Source organism: Colias eurytheme, chromosome 5 (genome assembly GCF_061535395.1).
Source record: "Colias eurytheme isolate Ceu_HAF_F1 chromosome 5, ilColEury1 Martin Lab GWU primary, whole genome shotgun sequence".
Classification (NCBI taxonomy): domain Eukaryota; kingdom Metazoa; phylum Arthropoda; class Insecta; order Lepidoptera; family Pieridae; genus Colias; species Colias eurytheme.
The window spans coordinates 11,223,410-11,250,201 of NC_142984.1; the positions used below are offsets into that span (position 1 = coordinate 11,223,410).

General features: G+C 32.8%; 1 protein-coding gene across 1 annotated transcript; it reads right to left on the bottom strand.

Moving 5' to 3' along the window:
* Positions 1-17,683: 17,683 nt before the first annotated feature.
* On the bottom strand, positions 17,684-26,562 carry LOC149908681 (uncharacterized). The gene is made up of 3 exons (XM_090102147.1): positions 26,397-26,562; positions 25,274-25,939; positions 17,684-18,936 (listed from the first exon to the last, which is right to left on the bottom strand). Exons 1-3 carry the CDS (start codon positions 26,409-26,411, stop codon positions 18,763-18,765), a joined length of 855 nt encoding a protein of 284 aa, XP_089958273.1. The 5' UTR covers positions 26,412-26,562; the 3' UTR covers positions 17,684-18,762.
* Positions 26,563-26,792: the final 230 nt, after the last annotated feature.

A 26,792-nucleotide genomic window follows, 5' to 3' on the forward strand; every position in this document is an offset into this window, starting at 1 on the left:
AAAGTTGATTCAACCTTTTATCAAGTTTAAAGACCGTTACGTCAATTAATTTGCCTCTAATTAATCACGCGCCATTCCGTCAAGCGAGTGACAGCTGTCAGCCGCCGCTGTCACTTTGACAGGTGTCAAGTTTGACAGCTCAAGGTCGTCGCGGTTCAAGGGTAATGTGCCAAGTAAATGTAATGGAGAGGTTCGCGATCCTTCCACTTTTAGCGCTAAATGAATATGAGCAAGTTTATAATAGTTATCATTACATTGCAGTTGGTCTAAACTCTAAATGATGAAAGTCGAAGGAAGAGTCTCACTATCTATACATGCTAAAATTTTTCTAAGATATTTCTACGAGACAGTGTTTTCTACGAAACAAATTGAACTGAATTAAAATGGAAAACTGATATGAAATAGATATTTCACATTTTTATAATTACTACAAAATTGGCTCATGTAGCTACTTGAAAACACTGATAAGTTCAGAATCTCATGATAAGATAATTATCGGAGCAAAGTGTTGTAAAAATCAAAAACAGTGACATAATTTCAATGCTTCGTGTTATCTGATTTCATTTATCAGTTGATAACAGAAGGAACGTTTGTCGAAATCAAAGTAGATAGGTAGGTACTTTGGTATCGCATTTTTTTAAATGGCTCCCCCTGGTAACTGTCTATATGCGTGAATAATTTTCACGTTGTAAACTTATGAAAATTTGGGAATTTTTCATTTAGGGCAGTCATGGATATTATTATGTCGCAGGAAAATTATTGCATACGGTATAGGTATGCAATAATTTTAAGCCGAGATTTTACCTTTTCCAAAAATACACAATGAGCCGCACAGTTTTATATGTATAAGGGACCATTTAGCCTTTTTTAATATCAAATATTTCTACTGTATGCTGTAGGTATGTATTAGAAAATAAAAAAATATCGTTTTAAATTTTTTGAGGGTTTAATCTTTAAAACGTGTAAGTACTATATAATAATAGTTGGAATTATCAAAATAGTAACATAGATAATCTTTGTTTTTTCCAACTGTTATCGACTTATATCAAAAATTACTTATCAATTATTTAAGCAGTCCTTATCAATTTTCATAAGATAATTTTATAAGTGACAACGTAAAAATAACTAGTGAAATATCGAATAGGTACCATTGTATCCATAAACGATATCTACCACATCTACATTGAAATAATTAGATATCTAAGTACCTACAATAGAATAAACTTGTAAAAATAATAAGCGTATATAATTTTATTTTACCTAATTCATCACAAAATTTTCTTACCTATTTTTTAAATGATTTTACCAGAAAAAAAAATTGGTTGTCTGTAAAGTCGGTTTACAGACAACCAATTTTATAGTTAGACGATAGTTGAACGTGACAACGTCCGATTGTGCAAAAAAAATCTATTTTATACAATATAGGTAGGTAGTTTTTTTTTACCAAAGTTTGTTTCTGCGCCCGATCTCTCCGCGATCTAAATTTTAAGCGCACTGTGTTGCGGTTGTCGTCTGTTTTCTCCACATAATATGTATGTTGAAGCAGATACTTTGATATTTTTGTTTGAAACAAGAAGAACAAGATTACAAGAGAAACCAAGGATTGTTAACTATCCCGTAGGTATTGTCTGTTATCTGAATGCCTCAGCCCCCGGAATCACCAGACACAATAGAAAATCTATTGTGTCGTGGCCCGATCGGGCCGCTCGGTGGTTTAAAAATTTATAATGAAATTGAATTGCCAATTTTGTTGCTAAGTGTAAAACTCTTGAATGGCTCAACCAATTCGGCTATTTTTTTAACGTTTTAGCACAGATAATATAACGTTTTAGCAATGTCCAAATCAAGACTGGAAACACAAGAGGAAACACGAGAAACAAGGGCAGAACAACAATTAATATAATAATATTTCTGGCATCTCAATATCAAATCTGGCATCTCTCAAATTGTCTAATTACAATTTATTAATATCTACTATTATCTTGGCCCCTAATTCTAGTAATACAGATAGTGAAGTGAATTATAATTATTTAATATTCTAAACTCAGATTACAATATTTTTTTACAATCTGAGATCCTGATCCTAAATATCTGATTGTACTAGATACCTAATTTGCTATTTCATAGCAGAACATCATATTAAAATATCTCATCAGATGACCGTATGATGCCGTACTTTCTCGCTCTTGTATTGCACCAGAGTTTTAGATTTTAGTTTTAGGGTCGACATGAAAAAATATTTAGTGCGACAAAAATTACATTTCCTATCCATAGCATGTGCCAAAAGACATAACAATCGCGAAATTATACAAAGAATTGCCAATCGCAATAAAGTTATTAATAGTCCCAAAATAATGACTCCATCTCAAGTTACTGACCAACGCCGAACCCGATCTTGATAAAGCAGCCATTGCACGTTTTTGTCAACATTTTTTTCGAGACCGGAAAATGTCATATTCTTATTTGTTTATCTCAGAACCTTGTCAACTGCCTCCATCACGTAATTAGAAAGACAAGACGATTTTTTTCATATTAATTGACTGGTCAACGGTTCTGCCATCAAGCGATTTTGGACTCTTTGTTAATCATGTTAAAGTTTAATTTTAAGTTGGGGTGGTGGTCAGCAGAACTGTCACTAAAACCTTTTTTGAAATATTATTTTTCGGTGACGTAGCTATTTTTATGATAGCCCGGTTTTTTTGTTTACAACCTTAATGCTCGGAGTGTGTTAGGTGATAAGTATAATTTGTGTTGATATGGATTGATGTTCATGTGACTCATATACCACGTTAGATGTTTTTTGCTGGATATTATTAGATCTTATAGATACGTCATAATTCATTTATTTTTAGATCACCATTCTGGCTGTGTATGGTGATTGATACTAGTTATGTGTAAGTATGGTTTTGCTTTATCAATGGCTCTATAGGTACCTATGAAAAACATTATTATTTTTATTGTTTTAACTTTTAATCGAAAGGGTAACTATTCTAATTTTCAATATTTAGGATTGCTTTGTGGCTCAGAAACTTGATTTGAAGTGGACAGTCAAGAATTTATAGTTCTTTACCGACACAAGATGTGAGATGGAAAAAATCATACATGCAAAGAAAATGATATACTTTAGGACCTACTGATGTTCTCTATAAAGAAGTTGAGAAAGTGTGAGGAGTGGTTTGTTTATACATACTAATAAACTGCATTTTTAACATAACTAAGTAGCTGCGCCCCGCGGTTTCACCCGCGTGGCTCCGCTTCTGTTGGTCTTAGCATGATGATATACCTATAGGCTATAGCCTTCCACGATAAATGGACTATCTAACACCGAAATAATTTTTTAAATCGGACCAGTAGTTCCTGAGATTAGCGCTTTCAAACAAAAAAAATGTTGTGTGGTTTTATGAAACCACGGTAAAAGTGAAACTTAGGCACAAAATTATCGTATTTGTACGATAATGACTCCGAACACTGCTTTATACCTGTGGTCACGCGACATGCGCTACACAGACCAAAAAGTTTGAGACGATGTAATAAAAGTTTCACTTTAACAAACTCTTCAGCTTAATATATAATAAGTATACTTATAGATTTTATAGAATCTTTCAAATTAAATATTTAAGTACTTATACCTATTAAGTATTAACCAAATCGTACTATAAGATTAGAAAAAACTGCATGTAAAAAAACCTACATATTTTATCTGTATACCTAGGTATTCCTTGTGTTTTTGTTTTTGGGTCAAATAAACTTTATTTTATATAAGATGTGTTTTATTTTATTTTTCAAATATGGACCCAAACCACAGGTCCAGACCAGGACCACAGATTTCACTAAATTAAAAAAATGATAATATCACAGACTAATAATAATATCACAGTATTACAATCTATACATATAATAAATCTGTAGAAGGGTCAATTCTGTACATTGAAAAAATAAATAGCAGGGGGTGTTAGTGGATCGATACCAAACCCAAATATTATGTGATTAAAAAAATTTTTGTCTGTCTGTCTGTCTGTCTATATGTGAAGACATCAGGTGAAAACTAACGGTTCGATTTCGATGAAACTTGGTATAATTATACCTTATTATCCTGGGCGTAAAATAGGATACTTTTTATCCTGGAAAAATACGTAGAAAAAAAATTAATCTTAATTTTTCAGTTTTATCCATAGACGTAATTCTGTAGAACCGCGAATACACGTTGCGTATTATTATAGGCCTAGCCGTATTTGGGTCCAATAGATATAAGTTGTTATTGTCAGAGTTAATCAAAATGGAGACCATCCACGCGAAGACCGACATCCGCGCGGACGGAGTCGCGGGCGGAAGCTAGTAGGAAATAAAATTGTAATCAGTAATACTGTGATAATATTATAATACGTAGGTACCTATACAAATAATATGTAGGTATAAATATCGGAACGTGGATCTTCCAACAGCAAAATATATCTCAAAATCACATACCATTAAGAACTAACACCAAAAATCTAATCACAACAATAAAAACCATAATCTAATTATCTCAGACTAATTTCCTTACACCTCTCAATCCTAATTAGATAAACATCACTCAGTAACCGATATGATGCGCACGCGTTTCGAGGTTGACCACTAACATGCAGACAAAAAAATGTAGACTATTGGATTACAAAGTTGTCGAAATAACATGTTCTCTAAAATTGGAGAGATATGGTAACATTCAATTCATAATATCATATCTATTGGTCTGTACGGTCTAGTCCTTACTATTTGTTTGTTTGTCGTGTTCATTCCGAACCATTAAACATAATTCTTAACAATTCAAACTATTTATAGAATAATAAACAACCTTACCAACAAAAGCTAATATCGACCACCTACTGACCACAGAAAACAACATATTCGAACCACATGAAAATTATAATATCAACCTTATCCCATTGCAATAAGGTTCAATTGCTCCAGATTTTGCAAACATAACTTGGTGGATACCTGTACAGTGTACAGTTAGGTTGAAATAACTCAATTCCCTTTAGAATTCCCTGTATTCCTGGTTATTGATAAAAGTTGAGATAAACAATATTAAATGTAAATAAAGATGACTGGAGTCTGGACATTTTCAAACAATTTATATCTGTACGAGTCAGAAAAATGCGGTCAAGTTCGAGTCGCGTATAGTTAATATCTACAAAAAAAAATTGCGATTTTCTTTGTACATGAATTTAATATACATGTAACATAGGTCAATATATTGACTGATCACAACAAATCACAATTAATATTTTATATTTTTTACATAAATATAGAAAAAAGTAAAAAACAATATACATAATTATAAACAAACCCCGTTTACTATTAGACAAGTGTAATTTCCCGTTGTGTCCGTTTCAACACGATTCTAATCTAGAATCTAAATAGGCTCTAGCTTTACTTAGAATAATAGGCGAAAAGCTTCATTCGCTTAGGATGGAAAGTTTAAAACTTATTCCGTTTCCTTTTATTACGTTTCCTTGGTTAAAACTTATTCGTCGAATAATGTATAAAACTACCATTTTAAAAACGTATTTGACAGTTTACGTGACATTTTAATATTATCCTGTAATACTTTATTGGACGGATATTTATCCGTCGGATAAGTTTTATGCAAGCATTGAAAAATCGGCCCTTAATCATATTCTTAGGTTTTTTTATTCAATCCGTCATAATCAATAGCTCTAAATATTTTCAAATTGCATGTAGAGCCAAGTCTATGTCTAGTTAGACATAGACTTGGCTCTACATGCAATTTGCGCAAAATTAAGCGCTAAAATATGTGTTTTGATAAAATCTAATTGCTGGTATTTTTTATTCCACTTTTTAGGAGAGTAGTTAGGTAGGTACCTAGAGCACATACAGGTTTTTATTTTATAATTTCAAGATAATTTTGGCGAAGCCGTTCGTCAGAATCTAGTTAAAAGTTATTTAAAGTAGGTATTTTTTTAATACAATGTTTGCTGACTGACAAGTTTTTACTTTTAAAGACACAGCAAATAATAATTTTATCTTTTTATAATACATTCTATTTTTATATTTTACCACAAATTCAACTTCCTTGCTTCATATAAAATTTTTTTCTTAATTTTTTCAAAGTATCAATGACACATCCGTTTCAAGTCCTCAGAATGACAAACAAACGAACAGTACGTCACGTTTATTGTGTATTGTGGTCAACAAACAGCCTAGGCACTTGAATGAAAACGTTTTGACTTGTTTATTATTTGTTTTGTGGATTATGGGATTAGAGATGCACCTGACTGTTCTTGGGAATTTGTTAAAAAAAAGTTGAACACAAAAAAATGTCTGCTACAAATAAAAAGCAAGAATAGTCGTAAGTATTGAGTATAGACCGTATGCATTGAAGATATCAAATTAGTAAAAATATTACCTACTCTAAAATTTATATTGATGATAAAACTTTTGTATCTTATGGGTACCTACCTATCATTTTATTGTAGTTATTTATCAGTGATTTCAGTGATCTATCTATAAATCCGGTTAGACGATTTTTCATTACAGACTAACAAAAATTTACTGATTTATTCTATCCATTCTGAAAAAGCCAATTACATTAAATTTTTTATTGTTTTATTATCTAATTACGTACCTATATACGTACCTACACCTAATCCTATTCTATCCTATCCTACTAATATTATAGGTAAATGCGAAAGTTTGTAAGGATGGATGTATTACCGATACCGATTGCGATAAAATTAAGCATAAAGAGGAGGCTTGGATTAATACATAGGAATAGGTTAGGTTTTATCCTGTTAATCCCACGGGAACGGGAACTAAGCGGGTTTTGCTTTGAAAGGCGAAGCTGCTGAGTTTGTAGAGCTGCTGAGCATATAGTTGAAGAGTTTGTTTGTTTGTTTGAACGCGCTAATCTCAGGAACTACTGGTCCGATTTGCAAAATTCTTTCGATGTTAGATAGCCCATTTATCGAGGAAGGCTATAGGCTATATATCATTATGCTAAGACCAACAGGAGTGGAGCCAAGCGGATAAAACCGCGAAGCGCAGTTATATGATAATACCTGGATTCACACAACCTATAGTAGAGCCATTTTAATAGGCAACATTTGACAGTTCAACAAAATTCAACAACGTAACCTAATAACGACAACATAGAATAACATGATATTTCGTTTTGTTAGAACTGCACATTTGCTTAACTTTTTTCAATTACGATTACATATATTTTATTATAATAATGACCGATATAAGTAATTTTAGGATTTGATTTTACTGATAAACCATTCTAAACATAATAAACAATTTCTGATTTAAAGAACTGACGTCGCTACAATTTTGTGTCAATAAACCTTTTTTCTTTTTAAATACCAGAGACGTTACTCTAAAAATCGAAATCAGACATCTAGAATCGAATGCATTGATTACTTGGGAATAAAAATTATCACAAATTATTGACATGTGTTTCAAGTTCGATTGACAAATGTTTCAAGTCCGTATCGATTAATTCACTTTAATCGATGTTTTTATGCAGGTTACCACCCTATGAAGATAAAATTGATAGACGTCAAATGTTGCCTATTAAATTGGCTCCACTATAAGAATATAAAATCATTGCACTATATCGGAACGTTGTCAACTAATCCTCTTATCCAGAAGATTTCGATCGCACCTGTCATTGTAATCATAATATATTAGCAATTAATCAATTTTTGGTTAATTTCTATCTTTACACAAGGTTTGTGTTATCAGCCATGATATTGTTTTGTAGATAGGGTGTGGGTTTTTCAGTTTTATCTATTGCACGCCTCATAAGCGAAGCGTTGAGGTGGGTACTACTGTCACTTCGCGCAAAACATCTGATTTTTCAAACTTAAAATGTCTTTATGTATCATACATTGCACTTGTAAGATAATACATACACACACATATTAAGAAAAAAACACTATTTTTAACGTTCATGATATTTTTGATGTCATTTTTGTTATTTAAACTAGTTAAAAAACAGTTTAAAAAAGTTCTGTCTTGGACGTCCGTGTGTCTGTATGTGCGGATCCTTTTTCTTGTTAACACGATAGCGACCGAAATACTTTACTAATCGAGTCTTTTTTTTTCTCTTACGCTTGAGTATGCTCAGGAATAGAACCCTTTCATTTTTCAGGGTCTGATTCGATGTGGTTTAATTGTTATTAAATAAACAAAAATAATAATTAATAAATATTTATTAAAAAAAAATTATGAGGCGTGCACTTTTGGATTTTCCAAATTATTTTGATTTACGGTAGAAAATATAATATGTTTTTGGTCACTATATTAATTGTAATTTGTAGCTGATATTTAACATACCATTGCAAAGTATCAGTGACAAATGCCAAAAGTGGTCTTTTTACGGTCATGTCATAACACGACGTTAAGGACCACTTAATAAGATAAACATCAGTTACCAAAAGGTTTTCGGGCTTGAACTAATAGCGAGATATGTTTCGCTTTAGCCTTATAAAACGATTATGGCTTCTGTACACGGGTAGAGTAAACGGTAAACTGAACTAGCATAGTAGCTACCAGTTCTCAGTGTCTACCAGTTTTAGTAGATTAACTATCATACTGTAACGGTGCTAGCCACTCTACCAAATTTTAGTACTCTACTTTACCAATGGTGTCTACATTAATATTGTAACTAGGATAATTAGTACTCTACCGCTCTACTCTACCGTTTACTCCACCCGTGTACATCAGCCATTAGGTTTACTAATTACTAACCCTACTAAAATTATAAAAGCACAAGTGTGGATATTTGTTATTCAATCATGTTAAAATCACTGGATAGATTTTGATAAAACTTGGCAGTGTTGTAGCTTATGTATCAGTAGATGAACTGATATCAACATTTTGCTAAATAAAGCACATGATTTGATAATAACAAGGTCAGATAAAAACTCTAATTTACGCGAGCGAAACCACGGAATATAGCAGACTAAATATTTTACACAAAACATTCAACATAATGATGAAAACCCAGATTTTCTTTAAAAATAAACCTATTTATCGCTCGCGTTATCGCGTAGTCTGTCAGCGGCCTAAGCAGCATTTACAACAATGGGTTTAAGCACAGACTAATAATAATATACTACGTATGTTTAAGTTAACAATACGCTCGTAATCCCGGACCCGATGTCTTTGTGTTTTGGTATGCAAATCATTTGTTTTGATCGTTTTAACGTATCATATATGGCATTAAACCTATTCTTCTTTTTTAAAGTAGCTGCGTTTCTGGATCGTTTGTTTAAAATGATAACAAAGTTTTTGAATGCTATTTGAAGGTGAAGATCAGACACACAAATTTACATGGGCGTAGCCACGGTGGGGCAGGGTGGGGCGCTTGCCCCACCCTGGCTCTGACCTGGAAGGTACCTAACCAAATTAAAAAAAAACTGAATTATCTAGGAACTAACTATATACTAATTAGGTACTTAATATTTATAAGAAATTCACACTCAAAAGTCGTCAGTCGACATAAAAAATGCGATCAAAACAAAAAGCTGGTACGATTTATCTTATACGTACACAAACGCAATCTTTTTCTCCGATTTCTCGGAAACTATCTACTTTAGGGCAAAAATTATCATGACTTTTTTGTAGAGAATTAAATTTCGCATCTTTTTCACCTTGTAAACTTTTTTGTAAAACTTACCGTTTACAATTTATGGCTTATTTAATGAACCGGTTTATTGTTTTTGGCTAATAACTCTTAAAATATTTGATTAATCAATAAAATGCATCTATTCATTTTTTAAGAGCACTTTATTTTCTACACTCTACAGCATTTGTTTGATTTTTTTTTTCTAATGCCCGTACTTTTTGAGTTATAGAACGTTTAATGTTGGACTACTGGGCGTTTAATCGAAAATTTCAAGTTATGCACAGTATATAATGGTACAAATTCAACAAACTAAAAAAAATAGTGCTTAAAAATTTATAGGTAAGTAGTTTATTTCGGCCGCCCGCGGCATTTCTACATTAAACGTTCTATGCTCAAAAAATATGGGCAATGGAAAATATTCAGTTTTACGAAAAAGTTTAAAAGGTAGAAAAGATGCGAAATTTTATTCTCTACAAAAAAGGTCACATTAATAACTTTTGCCCAAAAGTGGATAGTTTTTGAGATATTGGCCAAAAACTTTTTAAACTATATTTCATGGTAAAAAAGAAATTAATAAATCAAATTATTGTATTTATAGAAAACTAAACTGTATAATAAAGTAGCCCCAAACATATGTTTAGGGTTCTGAACCACCAAAAGGAAAAAAGCGGAACCCTTTTAGGATCACTTTGTTGTCCGTCTGTCTGTCAACCAGGGCCGAGCCGCCCCTGTGTGCGAAGTGTGCGGCGCACACAGGCGCCAAGACAATAGGGGCGCCGCGCCGCCACTGCCACCAAAATTATTTTTGTTACCTATATGATTGTTTTTTGTAGTGGAGTATCGACAAGTAAGTAGGTACAATAGGCGCAACATAGGCCTTGTAAACAACAAAACATCTATAACGCTTATTGAACAAGTCTCTCAATATTTAATGTTTATTATTATTCACGCTTATGGTTTCATTTTACGTTTAGGGTTTTAGTTTACATTCCTTACGAGCTCAACGTTAAAACGGCGGCAGTTCTTTGAACAAGAGAAAAAGTACTAGTTATTTTAAACCGTAGAGGCGCCGAGTTTGTATGAGTATGAAATTAGTCCACTCATTTCGTCCGAAAAAAAAGGCAAATAAAAGAAAGTGAATTTGCGCATCTATTTTTTTGATATGTTGTAGGGGATACCTAGAAAAGCTTAACTTGAGTTTTTCGACCAAGATTTCCTATGAGCTTTCGTCGCCATCTTGAAAAAAGGGGTAAAATTGGTTTTTCGGCAATAACTCGGCTATCCGATGAAATTCGGAAATCACTTATAAGACACTTTTTGTTCCTTTTTTAATGCTCTACAATTAAGTCCTGACCATTTTTACTGTATCGTGCATAGTTATCGAGATATCGATCGATAAAGTAAAAAAATATTGTAAGACCTGGCATCCGTTTTGACGAGTGTGTTTGCATTTTTTCAATTACAAAATTTTCTTGAAACCATTTTTCATTCATTTTACCGTGTGTTGTACTTTTTTTCGCTCAAATGTACAGTTCAACTTTTTTTTTACTGCACAAACAAATTATTTGTTTAAAAAATATACTTTAGTGTGATCTTTAATTTGTTCTAAAGTCTGGTCTATGTACTTATTTTTTATCCCATCAATTTCCTAAACAATTTCCCATTCGATTCGCCATGCGAACACAACCGAGCGAGCAGGTCGCTCGACGGTGAGCGTGAATTCACCGACTCTGCGGCGCGCTGGAGATCGTAATTTTTGTCCAACTAAAAAACTCCAAAAAGAAAATTGTAGGTCTGAATATTCTCTACAAGTTCGAATTCTACGATTTTTTAAATACATGTATAGGTATTAGATACATATTATACATAATGTAGGTATATGTATTATGTCCTAAACTAAAAAAGCAAAAAACTAAAAATGTGTCCTGAATTTTTGAAGTGGTGGTTTGGTAGGTCTTCTTTATCGGGGTTGGAAAAAAATTGAGTGTAACATTTTTTCGTTACGCGTGACTTTTTCCGTTACGCGCCATCTTTTTCTTATCCCTACCACGCGTGATTCGACGTATTTCTGTAAAGTTGCATATAGTAAATTATTTTTTGAAAAATAAGGTCATAAAGAAGTTTCACTTCGTACGTGTGTACACTAGTACACGCACACATTTTTTTTACTTTATCGATCAATATCTCGATAACGATGCATGATACGGAAAAAATGGTCTAGACTTAATTGTAGAGCATAAAAAAAAGGAACAAAAAGTGTCTTATAAGTGATTTCCGAATTTCATCGGATAGCCGAGTTATTGCCGAAAAACAAATTTTACACCTTAGAATAATTACACATAGAAGGATAGTCTTCATACAAGCGCCATCTCAAAAGTGACGCACTAAATCGGTTCACACAGAGATGACGATTACGTGCTCACGCTCGGCGACACGCACACATACACTTGTGTAATGTTGTCAGTCGCGGTCCATTTTGCCCGAAAGTGGGGTAATCATTCGGTCGCTGATAACCATTTGTTTTTGGCAATTATTATAAATAGGTGTTTGATAAAGTGTGGATATGGTAATTTAAAGTTTTTATTATACGGGAATGTTTATTTTTTATAACGAATAAAAGAAAACAACAACACTTATAAGAAAATTAATTTTTATTTTAAGAATTGTATACAATTATGTTTTTTTACTCTGTAATTAAAGTTGGTTTACTTTATTTATACAAAATATTAAAGAAATAATCAGTTTAGAAACCTGTAAACTGTATTTGTTTCCTGAATAATTGTCGCTTTTCAACTTTCAAGTAACACATTTTCAGGTACCCATATGATATCTTAACACAAACACCTATATTAAAAAACAGCAATAACAATTGTTTTAAAATTAACTAGTCAGTTAGAATGGGAAAATATTTTCACAATCGGGCAACACTGAGTATAGAATTGGAACGTATTTATTTTGACTTATTTAACTACAAAATACTATGAAATTCTGAAAGCTTACCTGTGAAAAGTGATGTTATCACATTTCTTTTGCTTTTCAGATGTGTTGTGACACAATTTGACTGCACAAACCGTCATAATAATTTTTTTTTCGCGAGACACGTTCGGCTTGCATTCACGTTTAACATTACGTAGCGGCCCAGCGTTTGGAGCCATTTATGGCTCCAATAAAGGTGCTTCAAAATGGGCGCGCGGACTTGGTTTCTATGTGTAATTATTCTAAGTTTTACACCTTTTTTTTAAGATGGCGGCGAAAGCTCATAGGAAATCTTGGTCGAAAAACTCAAGTTAAGCTTTTCTGGGTATCCCTACAATATATCAAAAAATTAGATGCGCAAATTCACTTTTTTTTTAAATGTATATAATGAGTGGACTAAATATGAATGAGTGAGTTTCTGAACGCAACCCGATGCGATGCGTGCGACGCAAGCGGGGCCCGGGGGTGGGGTCATGGGTATTCCCCGATTTTAACGAACGAGATAGCTAAGGCAAAACAAAACAAATGAACAATCATTTGATTGAAAGTGTATGTGTGTAAGGTGCGCATTGAATTTTTATAAAAAAAGAGGCGCTTCATAGGTTTCGCACACAGGCGCTGCCGGGGGTCGGCGCGGCCCTGCTGTCAACACCTTTTTTATCAGGAACGCGTGGATGTATTGCTATCGAATACTCAAATCTAAGGTCCCTTGAAGAAAAAAAAAATGAAAAATCCAACTACTAGGCAAAGCAATCAAAAAGATATAGCCGCTTTTGCTAAAAAATTTCAAGAATCGAAAGGGTCCCAAGGAAGAAAACCTACAGGGTACTTCCCGTGAAACCAGAATCTGTATTAAGATGGTATTAAGTAACTTCTTATAGCGCAGATATAGAAAAATTTTGCGAAAAGCATAAATTTAAAGTAGGTAACAACAAAAAAAACATGTTTGTATAGAACCCTCGGTGCGTGAGTTCGATTCGCACTTGGCCGGTTTTTTGGTTGTGTCTAGGTAGGTACTATTAACCCTTAATTTGGCAAAGAATAAAATGTAATAAAATCAATTTTATTTTTATAAAAAATTATTGCAGACATTTATAGGTGTTACAAAAAAATAGTGAAAAAAATATGGGAACTTCAGATTTCCTGAAAAACAGTGTATGTCACAGCATACATTGCCAAGTGCCCATAAAAACATTGAGGAAATGTGTTGTATGCCGGGACATACACTGCCAATTACAGTACAAAATGATAATAATAATACCAGAATGTTACTTTCCCACTGCTGGGCAAAGGCCCCTACTAGAATGAAAAAGAAAAACAAGGTGACAACGCCTAGAAATGGCCAACTTTACTAAACCCGCACATGGTAGTCTAATTGACAATTTCTAGGACATTTTCCAGTTACAAAGCACAGACGGACTTGGCATTTTATACATAACACTGACGTTAGCTTTGAACATAGCCTACAACGAACCTTGGCTGGTGATTGCCATAAAATGGCCAACATTGTCATAGCGTATTGTTATCAACAAAATGCAAATGACGACGGATTTTTCTTGATACCGTTTTGGAGACATCAAATCGGCTTTGGGATCGTATCTGTACCGCAAACTCCAGTAATCGGTGTACGATGGCATACTAACAACACCCATTATAATATGAATTGCTAAAAATCTCGCAATTCATCTTCGGTCAAGCCAAGAGAACGCCCAGTTTTGAATACTGCGTATGAGTTTGTTTGCTCTACGATGTCTACTAAAACGTCAGGGGAAAAGAATTTATTGAAATAACCGAGTGAAGTTTTGTTTAATATGTCGGTGTGATCTGAGTCTTCTTCTACAGTTGCCTTGTGTCGAAATACCGTTTTTTTCCACTGATAGTTCAGAGTGAACTTGGTGATTAGTCTAGGTCGTCTAACAGCAGAAAAAGTGGGCCGTTGCGATCTGGTATTTCTGGGACGCGACTTGGAAGAAGCCCTTATGCGAGCTGCAACTAAGCCAGTTATGGAGCCACTTGCTGTTGGTTCAGGCGGTGCGGGGGGTTCAGGAAGTGCAGGGGTTGCTGGGGTTGCAGGAGTAGCGGGAGTTGCTGGGAGTGTTGGAATGTCACTCAGGATTGGAACTTTTTTACAATTTGGTTCTAGGGACGGGCTTGAATACACGCTTCGAAAAATGGGTGTGAGTCGAACATTCTGGTCAGGGGGGGTTTTCATCATCATCTAAAAAATTGAGCCTTTCCATTGAGCTATCTATAGAAGGTGCAGAAGAAGATGTCGCGGAAAGCGGGGTGCGCACACGTAATGTAGCACACTGACGATGACGTCAGAACTTTCGCTACCGTCAGAGGGTTGCTCAGCAGGCACAAGCGCTAAAATTCTACCACCACGAGTTAGAAATGTTTGCTGCCGACAAAGAAAATAAAGCGTGCTATTAAACTAAGTAAATAAAAAAAGCATCCTCAAATTGGCAATGTATGCCGTGACATACAAACAAAATGGCGGGTGTTTCGTTACAAACTTGGCAGTGTATGTCACGTCATACATCATGTTAGTGGTCAAAATAGAACCATTCAATGTAATAAAAACATCACAATTATTATCACACTTATTCCATTATACAATAAAGCATACATTTTAGTCATTACACCTGTCCTAAACTAAGTAATATTCATAATAATAGAATAAATATCTTGGACAACGCAGTTGACGTCCGCCGGGTAGCCATTTTTTTCAATTTATGTCAAAATAAATGTTGCTACATGTGTGTTTATTTTTTCTACCCAATAACAGTTAGTGTTGCAACATAAGAATGTTAATTTTCCACACGGAAGATGTAATTATTTTAACAAATTTTTTTTTTCAAGTTCATGTATGACGGTACATACAGTGCCAAATTAAGGGTTAACTACATCCATGTAGTATCTAGAAGACACAACTGTTATCTTATTTCTTGATACAAGGCCGGGTGTTGTCCCTACAACACCCGGCCAGACCCTTCTGACCATTTAGTATGAAATAAAAACCGCGAGTATAACTTGCGCACCGATGGTTGCGTATGAGCCTGTTTATATGTTGTTACAGAAAATTTATACTTTTCACAATAATTATTCTTGTATCTATCATATAAGATGTTGCTTCTTACCAAATTTCAAGATTCTGTGTTCACGGAAAGTACCCTGTAGGTTATGATTCCCTTGCGAAAGTCGCAATTTGCGAAAATTTACAGCATAAACGGCTGTATCTTTTGATTGCGTTGGTTTATAAGTTTGATTTTTTCACAGCTTCAAGGGACGGTAGACATTAGTATTTAATATTAATTTCAGCTTCATATCTTTACGCGTTCCTGAGAAAAAAGTTTAAAGATAAACAGGCAGACAGACGGACAACAAAGTGATCCTATAAGGATTCCTTTTTTCCTTTTGAGGTTTGGAACCCTAAAATTTAACCGGGATAAGACCTCAGCTCGGGTAGGTACTGTTTCTAGTTACATATTATTTTATATGATTGCCCCACCCTGAGCCCATGGCTAGCTACGCCCATGCAAATTTATAATATTAATAGAAAAAAGAAATTTATTGACTTGTAAGTTGTAACGTTGCTTGTAACAAATAGAAATAAATAAATGAAGACATAGATAAATAAATGAAGTTCGTGATCCAAAATTATTGTGGAATACAGACTATTTGTCTATTTATCTGTCAATTCTTTGTGAATTGTCAAAATTAATCACTAAAAAGGTAGGTTAATTTTGACTGTACTTATAATCCCATCTATGAGGTGGGATGATAAAACCGCACATCAAAAGTACCTTTAGTTAGTTATTTCATATTAACATATTCGTCCAAATCTAAAACAAAGATTATGTAAATCTATACTTAATATAAATAAAGCTGAAGAGTTTGTTTGTTTGAACGCGCTAAGCTCAGGAACTATAACTGGTCCGATTTGAAAAATTCTTTCCCTGTTAGATAGCCCATTCAGAAGCGGAGCCACGCGGGTGAAGCCGCGGAGCGCAGTTAGTGTTTAATATGCATTAAACAAAAGCCAAGCAAAGAGGTAACTTTGAGTAGTTGCTATTGAAATTCCGAAGGTATTATATTTTTTTCATTTCTCCTCACAATATCTAATGAGTGAATGCTATCCGTATTAAAAATCCGTTAAAAAATATATAAATACCTATGTTCTTGCAATAAAACAAATTAAACTTATATTAAATATTATTTTAATAACATTATAAAACGAATCGACTTGTTAATACCCACAGACAAACTGCATGTGCAGTTTTGTGGGACTTAGACTTAAGTTATTGTAATAATTTGTAAGAATAATTTCAATAAATAAATACTAAAAAAAAATAAATGGCTGTGATCTGGCTTATATAATAAGCTGTAACCCGGAATTTATATTTTATTTTTTTGCCAAATTAATCGATATTGATAAGTGCTATAGTTACTTACCTAGCAGAAATATTATTAAAATTCGTAGTTAGTATAAAACCATTTGCTTTGCTTAGAATATAAGAAGAATTTATAAAAAGTATGAAGATATGCTGGAAAATTACTTGATACTAAATAATATTTGTAATTCGTAAGTATTTCTGAATTTTCGATTTCAAGCCCTGCCTCTTCAATGTATTGTCGACCTAACGGCAAATGGGTATGGGAAGTGGGAACTAAAGGGTATGTAATAAAGAAACGAGGTAAATATATTATATAGGAAAGCACTGGAAAGGGTAAGGAAGAGGATACGGGCTTCAGGTTATATAATTCTAGTTATCTAAATGTTATATTTCAGAGAAAATTTCTGTCTTTTTTATGCTATTAATAATATTATGATATCGAAAGTCTGTACATCTGTTTTTTATGCTCTCATGACTAAACCACACCACCGATCTGGATGAAATTTAGAATGAAAATAGTTGATGATGAAAGACCAAGCTAGGGTCAAACAAGGCTAGTTTTTGCCCATTTGCTTCAGGTAAAACTACCGTGTACAACTGTACAGATATATAACATCACAGATAATATAATAATTAGGTATGTACTTAGGAACTATAAGGAGAAAAAAAAAACAAATTTCACAGTATAAAACATTTATTTAACTATAATATTTACAAATTTACATAAGTAAATCATTTATTTGTGTAAATATTTACAAAATTCTTTACAAACTAATTTGGCAATCATTATTTCATGAAAACGATTTTTTTTTATTTAAATATTAATTTAATTTCTCTGTTTATGCTTTTGTGATTGGTTAATAAGTTATTATCTATTGTGCTACAAAATAAATTATTATTTGCTATTAAAAACAATCAGGTCAACGATTATAATAATGAAACGCCTAGTCATGTATGAACACATTTTTGCTATCTAAAAACAAAAGGTATTTAAGTACCTACTTTTAGTATTTTTTTCGGAAGACAAAAGAGAAAACGCCATCATTTATGAATTGTGTAATTAAATTTTTAATTCTAACTTTAAAGTTTTAATTTTAACTTAAATAAACATTAAAGTTTAGACCAATTTATATTCTTTGTTTTGATATGCTGTAAAAGCATGTTGCTCAATGTTACAAAATTAATTATTTTAATAAGTATTTGGTTTGTACGTAACGTTTGGTTTTAAAATATGCAAGTATCCTTGAAATTGCAACTTAAAAAAAATTAACAGATAGTTGAGAAATCTTAAACCTATATTTTTCTAGCTTATCTAAATAGTTAGTGCCTATTTCACATTGTTAATGTTGTTTTCGTGTTAACTGTTAAAAATCGTGGCAGTTATGAATAATTTGAATTTTAAGTCTTTACAAAAAATCCACTTATTAGTATGGATATAGATATTTTTTCTTCACTCAATTAAATTTTGCCACTATATTTGAAGAATGACAATTTTTTTTAACTTTAGCTATTTTCACAGAGTATTTTTTTCTCTTCCTTCAGACAATCCAATTAAAATTGGTAACATAACAGTCAATTACTATTCAATTAAACATTTAGGTACAGACTCCGTCAATATAAAGCTACATACGAACACTAGTGTAACACATTACCTATTCATTTAGATATAGCCTGCAATTTTTCCAATTTTATATACAGTTATAGGTACTACATACATCGTGAAATATGCCCTAAACTACTTCACTAATACATAAACTACTGCGAATTCATCGGCGTCCGTTGCACAGTGGCCCTGAAGCCCAGCTTGTCATCAGCTATGTAATGCACAGTTCGCTGCTTGCCATCCGGGTCCACGAAGGTGTAGTAGCCCTTCACGGAGCCTCCATCGCGGGTCTCGTGTGCGGACTTGGAGTCGCCAGTTTTTTTGTCCTGCAAACAGAAGAATGCTGTTATAATCTATACTAATCTATACTAATATTATAAAGCTGAAAAGTTTGTTTGTTTATTTGAACGCACTAATCTCAGGAACCACTGGTACGATTTGAAAAATTCTTTCGGTGTTAGATAGCCCATTTATCGAGAAAGGCTATAGGCTATATGTATATAATATATGTATGTATATATCATTACGCTTAGACCAACAGGAGCGGAGCAATGCGGGTGGAACCGTGGAGCGCAGCTAGTTCTATGTTTAATGATTGTATTTAGTGGTTCACTCCCAAGTGATAAGAGGCAAAATTTGCTAAAAATTCCTCATGACAATAAGGATAAGACCTAGTGCTAAATTTAAAATCTGTGTTAAAGATGAAGTACCTAAGTATGGTCTCTAAAGTGCCCAATAAAAATTTTACTACTAGGAAAAAAATATTATGACTGTTAACTATGTAGTCTACTGACTACTTATTATATACTTGTTAGTATAAGTATACATACGAAATACATACATAGTTGCAAGATAGATGGACACCGGACATAAAAAGATAATAAATCAGAACTACGAAGTAAATAACCCAATTAACAGTAAATGAACACACATCACGATTACTTTCACACCATTTTTTCATTTAAGGCCCCATTGTTCAAAATGTATGTTTCTAAATCATGGTTTTTGGATAGAAATCATCATATTTAAAATCCTAAAAAAATATATAGCACAGATAAACGTTTGATCTAGTGACTTTTTTGGATAAAAACACAATATTAAACATTTAACTCGATCAAAAAAAAATCAGAAGTAACATCGATTTTGAAAGCATAATCAGTTTTATGAGAATTAGGGGAACGCTAGGTTTATGAAAATTTTACATTTAATTTACTAATCAGGTTTTACAGGGAAATTTTTGGATAGATTTATAATTTAGCCCTTATTTTTTTCTATATAAAATATAATACGTAAAATGCGACTCGCGCGCACCACGTCAGTGCCGCCAGAGTCCAGCCGGACGTCATCGAAGGAGGACCTGTGCTAGTTTTGCTCCCGACCACGTTGTAGTCGCCGCTCGCGTATTAGAACCGAGCGGCGAGTAAAACGGCGAGCACGTCACGGTATAAATAAATCAGTAGTTTGATTTTGTTTGTTATCCTAGGATTATTGTTGTAAATATAAATTAACTTCTTATTCTATACTATTAAACGAGCAATATTTGCATATTAATATATTTGTTTGTAAATACAGTGTGGAAATTTTCGATGGGCCCTGGGTGAAAGTACTAGAAATACTGGAGATAGCAAATTTCCTTTATTTTAAAAAGAAATAGAACTGCATTCAAAGATTTTCAAAAATTCATTTTCTTCGACCGGGAATCGAAAGAACTATAAAATCCGTTGCGTAGTTTCAAAAATTTAAGCGTACAAAGGGACATAGAGACATAGGGACAGTGAAAGCGACTTTGTTTTATATACTATGTAGTGATTTAAAAAAATTACCTTGTAAAATGTTTTAAAAATTACCTTGCCTGAGATCCTCTTTTATATGGGTTGTTGAATAGGAATAGCGGCAAAGTTTTGAAGTACTAGTAGAAAGACTATTATGATGTTGGTTGATCTGTATTCAATGAGTATGACAAATATTATTTTTATAAAACAACAATCCAAGATGGCGCCGACGAAAATTTGACTTTTTTCGTGATGAATGTCATTTTCATGGTTTTTGGGGTAGCTATTAACGAATATGAGGCCAAAACTAAAATCCAAGATGGCACCGACGAAAATTTTACATCTTTTCGTCATGGGTGTCATTTTCATGGTTTTTGGGGTAGCTATTAACGAATATGAGGTCAAAACAATAATCCAAGATGGCGCCGACGAAAATTTTACATCTTTTCGTCATGGGTGTCATTTTCATGGTTTTTGGGGTAGCTATTAACCAATATGAGCTCAAAACTAAAATCCAAGATGGCGCTGACGAAAATTTTACATCTTTTCGTCATGGGTATCATTTTCATGGTTATTGGGGTAGCTATTAACCAATATGAGGTCAAAACTAAAATTCAAGATGGTGCGGACGAAAACTTTACATCTTTTCGTCACGGGTGTCATTTTCAATCATTAATTGATTATTATTCAAATTGTTGTAAAATACACTTTTTTAAGTTGGTTGAATACACTAACATACTTATTACATACTTATATTCAATTACATATTATTTTGCCTTTTTTATTTGTTTTACTTTTAATTATTATTACCAATATTTTCAGAAGAAAATAAATTAATGTATCCAGAACGAGAGTTTCATTTTAAACTTTAAATGTATGTATAAAATAGACCAATAAACCAGAAGCGTTCTTTATGTTGAGATGATGTTGATTCTACAATAAAAATGTTAGATTCCATGATATTTTTATTTCTAAGAGCAAATATTTTTACGAAAAATTAACAATAAATTATATTTTATATTGTTTCTATCGATTTTAATAATAAAGTAAAATTTGAAAAAGGAATGTTACCTTTCAGAAAAATTTGCTACCCCTAGTATTTCAAGTACTTTCCATTTAGGGCACATCGAAAACTTCCACACTGTATATATACAAACAAATATATAAATATGCAAATATTGCTCGTTTAATGGTATAGGATAAGTAGTAAATTTATTTATCAAATACATTCCTACGATAGCAAATAAAATCGAACTACTGATTTATTTATACTGTGGCGTATTCGCCCGCCTTCATAGGTCACCGGAGTTCATGCCGCGCCGGCTCCTGCGCAACGCGGGCGCGAGCCGTCTCAGTGCCTAAAATGCCTAAACTTTCAGTATAAGGGGCTCTTAAGACTTATGACAAAGTTAATAAAGAGCATTTCTGTATTTTTTTAAACGATTATATAAGTTATAAAGTAAAAACACGAATGTTACGCATTTCCTTATGCAATATTTTTAATTTTATGGCGAAATAGAGGTAAGTGAAGTTCAATATATCTGGGTTACGCAGCAGATTCATTTGAAATCTGTTTCACTGGTAAATAATAATTATTAAGGGTTTTTTAGACATTTACTTGACTCTACTACATTAATTATTAGTCATGACTCTACCAAGGCGGCCATATAATGTTTACGTGAATTATATAATAAAAACATATTATATCAGTGAATATTGGTAAAGAACACCAAGGATCTTTAAAGGTCTACACATGAACCAATAAACTAATTTAGTTCTAGTTTAGGTCTAAGTACAATGTTGCAAATCTAATTCAGAAACTGAAAACTAGGTCACTGCTAATTCCTATCCAGAAGTCTATATATGATTTGAAGTAAAAGTACCTCTCCTAAAAGTAGGAGAATTTCAAAAACTCATACTCAAACTTAAACTCAACTCAAGAGTCTATCTTTAATTCCGCATTAAAAATGCGTAACCGACATTGAACCAGATTCTATGGTTAGTTTTGCAACTAACGAGCGATCTTGATAAACTATTACAAACAAACATTCAAATTTTGTTTACTTTATATTATGCTAATATATGGGAAACGCTAACTATTTCAAGGGCAATTATGTAAATTTATTTATTTCGAAAATTCATGTTTTAAAAATTTTAAATTTTATAACGCAATGGAATATAGGTAGGTACCTACCTATAAAGTTATATTTTTCATATTTCATGTAGGATTTCCGCGTCCAAAGTGTATGAATGTTTGTCATAAACATAACATACACTGCACATATCTACGTATATTTATAAACGTCAGAGTTTGTAAGAATGGATGTTATTTTTTTTTTCATACAAAAAAGGCTAATAGTGGTGTGGGTGGCAGGCATTAGACACAGAATTAAAAAAAATCCTATAACTATAAAACTTCTAAAAAATTTTGGTAACTTCGTGAAATGGTCAAATTTTATAAACCCCCATAATGCTAAAGTAAGTAGTAACGTACATAAAGAAAAAATATTTATTACTAAATTATTAATCTTCTTTATATATAAAAATGAATCGCAAAATGTGTTGGTAAGCGCATAACTCGAGAACGGCTGAATCGATTTCGATAATTATTTTTTTATTATATTCCTTGAAGTACGAGGATGGTTCTTATGTAGAGAAAACGTAAACATGTACCACGGGCGAAGCCGGGGCGGACCGCTAGTCTTATACATATATAAAAATGAATCGCAAAATGTGGTAAGCGCATAACTCGAGAACGGCTGAACCGATTTCGATAATTCTTTTTTTATTATATTCCTTGAAGTAGGTACGAAGATGGTTCTTATGTAGAGAAAACGTAAACATGTACCACGGGCGAAGCCGGGGCGGACCGCTAGTTAACCATAAAGTTCTTGCCGATACATCAAAATTAAGTATACATAATTTGAACTACGTTGCCCGCACTCGCCTCGTAGCCTGTATCCAGGCCAATACAAAAAAAAACGTAGGTACGATGAAATGTCATTTTATTAATGCTAGTAACGTATTTCGAGTAGAGAACTAAAAACTACAAATACGAAACCTACTAGAGCTATTACTACAATCCCCCATGTGACACATTGTAACTGCACTTTAAACGTCACTTTCTACACTTTCACCTTTTACGTGTACCTAAGTTGTAACGGCCTTGTTATGAATATCGAATTAACTCTGCGTAGGTATAGCATGGCAATCCCTTGGCTGTCACATAACAGATTACTTATTATGTAACAGAAAGTGATTTATATTTTATTTAACTTTTACGCAAAAATAAAATTGACATATTGTGGTGTAAGTATCTCTGAAATAATATTGTAATACTGTGTAATATTGTAATTTCATAATGTTCGATTCAATGTTATATACAAAAGTTTAAATCACGTCACAGTGGTATAGTAAAAAGTTAAAAAAATATAGGTTACTGTGTGAATAGGAAAATAATAAATATTATTCGCGGAAGTCATTTATTCATAGAATAAAACCGTTAAACCATGACCAAATGCCTTTCTATATTAGTTTAATTTATTGCTTATATAAATATGATATAAGTAGGTAATGCATTTAAATCACATAAATTAATTATAACTAACCAATGTGAGCAATGTGATGAAAATGCGTGCTACATAATACAGAATAATCTTAACTATTCAAAAGAGTTCGTAGTCATGCGAAAATATAATTTGTGCAACACATGGCTTAAAAATAAACCTAGTATTGAAATGTTTAAAAAATTGAAGCCTTTTATTTTACCTGATTTTAAACACGACTCGATCAGATTCGTCTCCTGGATTTAAACTGACTGTATACGTTATAAAGTATTTCTAAGTATTTTATCATTCCAATTTTATTTCGTATGTGTCTGAAATCTTGTATTTGCAGTTTGTTACCATTTATTTAAGCGAGTAAAATCACAGGTCACAGCTAGTCATAAATTTTCGTTTTTAACGGTAGTAGCGTTTAATTTCAAGTTGAAGGTTTATCGTTTTATTGCCTTAGCTTTTGTTTTACGGAAAAGGTAATTAGTTAGCAAGGTCGAGAAATGTCAAATTAATTAACATTTGACGAATTATATCGCGTATATTTTATTATATAATATTAAAATAACTCTTCCGGTAGTCAATAGATGTTGTATTTATCGATAAATTATTTTAAATCTAATTAAACAATATACATACGTCTCGTTTTGATGATTTCTAAATAAATTTATTTAAATTTCCGAACAGCTGTTGTCAATAAATATTAAATAGATACTTAATTACTTAAATATTTAAATTTTAAATGTTTATTATACATTTATTCAATTTTATCATTTTATGCATTGATCATGTGAATGTTTATATAGGAACTTTTTCATGAACGATAGGTCATAATGACGTCTGAATGGCTGTACCGATTTTGATTATATTTAACGTTATTTATGACCACTATAGATAAAAAAAAAATACTTTTACTTGGTATCGCGTGAAGTCGCGGGAATAGCTAGTAAGGAAATATCTAATAAAACAATTCTTGTAAGTGTCATTGTTATTATTTTATCTATAAATTAAACAGCCATTGTTGCATTGTCTAATAAGAATTAAACTGTGCGATGAGATAATAGTTTTTATTTTACACGCGTGATGATTAATTGTTTTAGATGTCATATCGTAAAGATTTTTTTCAATTAACTACTATCGCGTCCGCGTCGGTAAAATTAAAACGTAGACTAATTTTCTTCCTAGTGTTAATCAATGAAGAAATTAAATGCGGAGTAGACTTAGTTTACAAAGGAATGATTATTCAATTCTGGTCCTTAGCATATCTATCTGTTCTATCTATTCTTTATCTACAATGTCCAAAAGGCATGATTATTCAAAATAAATGTTCTACTCACATTAACTCCATACGAAAAGGTGTACTGAGGGTGCGGGTCATGATGAACATCGAACTGCTCCTCATCAGACCTCGTGAAGTGCGCCAGGCTCAACGGACTGGACCTCACGGGCTGGACCTTCGGGACTTTAAAGTCCAACCTCTCCCCTTGCAGGGTCTGCCTTAAGTCCGAACCTCGGAAGTCCAGGAAAGAGAATTTGTTACTCGGATCCTGGAAGACGAACTTCTCTGGTCGGTAAAAGGTTTGGTAAGCTGTAGCTGGATTGACTGGTTGGTAGTTCGGTTGGTAGTTTGGTTGGTAGTTCTGTTGGAAGTTCTGTTGGTAGAACGATGGAATTGGTCTGCGTTGTGCCGGACGGCTTGGTTTGGTCTGGCCCGTGTATTCTTCTACCGATTTGGGGTATTCCCTGATGGGTTGGTTGTAGTCTGTGTTTACGAAGCGGGCTATTTTAGCCCTTTCATGGTCTGGTAGTTTGGTATCAGGGTCATCTATGTAAGAGATGAGGGCTTCTTCGAGGCTCCTGTAGGTGTTGTAAGCGGATTCTGGCCCCTTGGCCCCGGGGCCGGTGTCGTCGTATCTGTTTTGGATCGCGAATCTCTGTTGCGCTTCTGATGCTGCATTGTAATAGCTCTGTGTGTTAGCACACGATAGTGTTATCGTGAGTATCTGTGGAATAAAAAAATATGTATTTAATTTTGATTATAATCTTGATTTTTATTTTTCATGTTATTTGTAAAAGATATTTTTTTTTAATTGTTATAGAAAAGGAGACTTATACTATGATAAACAATCTCATCAAAATTAAAATCGATGTCAGGGTAAGATGCGTTGCAAATAATCTATTTAAAACTTATTTAAAATGAAATTTAGCTAATCTGTTAATTATTCATAAAATATTGTTTTTATTCTTAACAAAACCGACAATGTAAGTGTAGAATATATTTAATTTTATTAGATCTTATTTATATAAAAAATATGTAAAGTTATTATTTAAATATACTTTTAATATTATGGAAAAGGAAGGACTATTATTATTTCTTATTAATTGTAACTGTATAAATCGAAATTTGAAAAAAAAATCCATGAATTACGTAAATCAAAAAATCTATTTATATCTACTCACAAGAACACGCAACATATTTGGAACTCGTAACACTGACACAGAAAAAAAAATAAAATAAAAAATTAAAAACGTCAAAATTGGCGCACTATTCAAATTTGGAACACTGTTTGCCGCGGCGGCGTATCAACGAGTGACCGCGGTTCGTTCAAATGAATGCAATGGCGATAAGTTTTATCCGCAATTTAACCGGACATCGCGGAAGTCCGTGCGTATTGATTTAAATAAATTTATCGAACGATTTGCTGCGTTTAGTATAATACAATTTATTAATTAGTGAATTATTTTATTATTTTATATTATATAAATGTGCGATTATAAGTTATGAATAGGATATGATTACGAATATTCAATAATCAATATGCATGTAGGTAGAGTGTATTTTGTATAACGTATAAT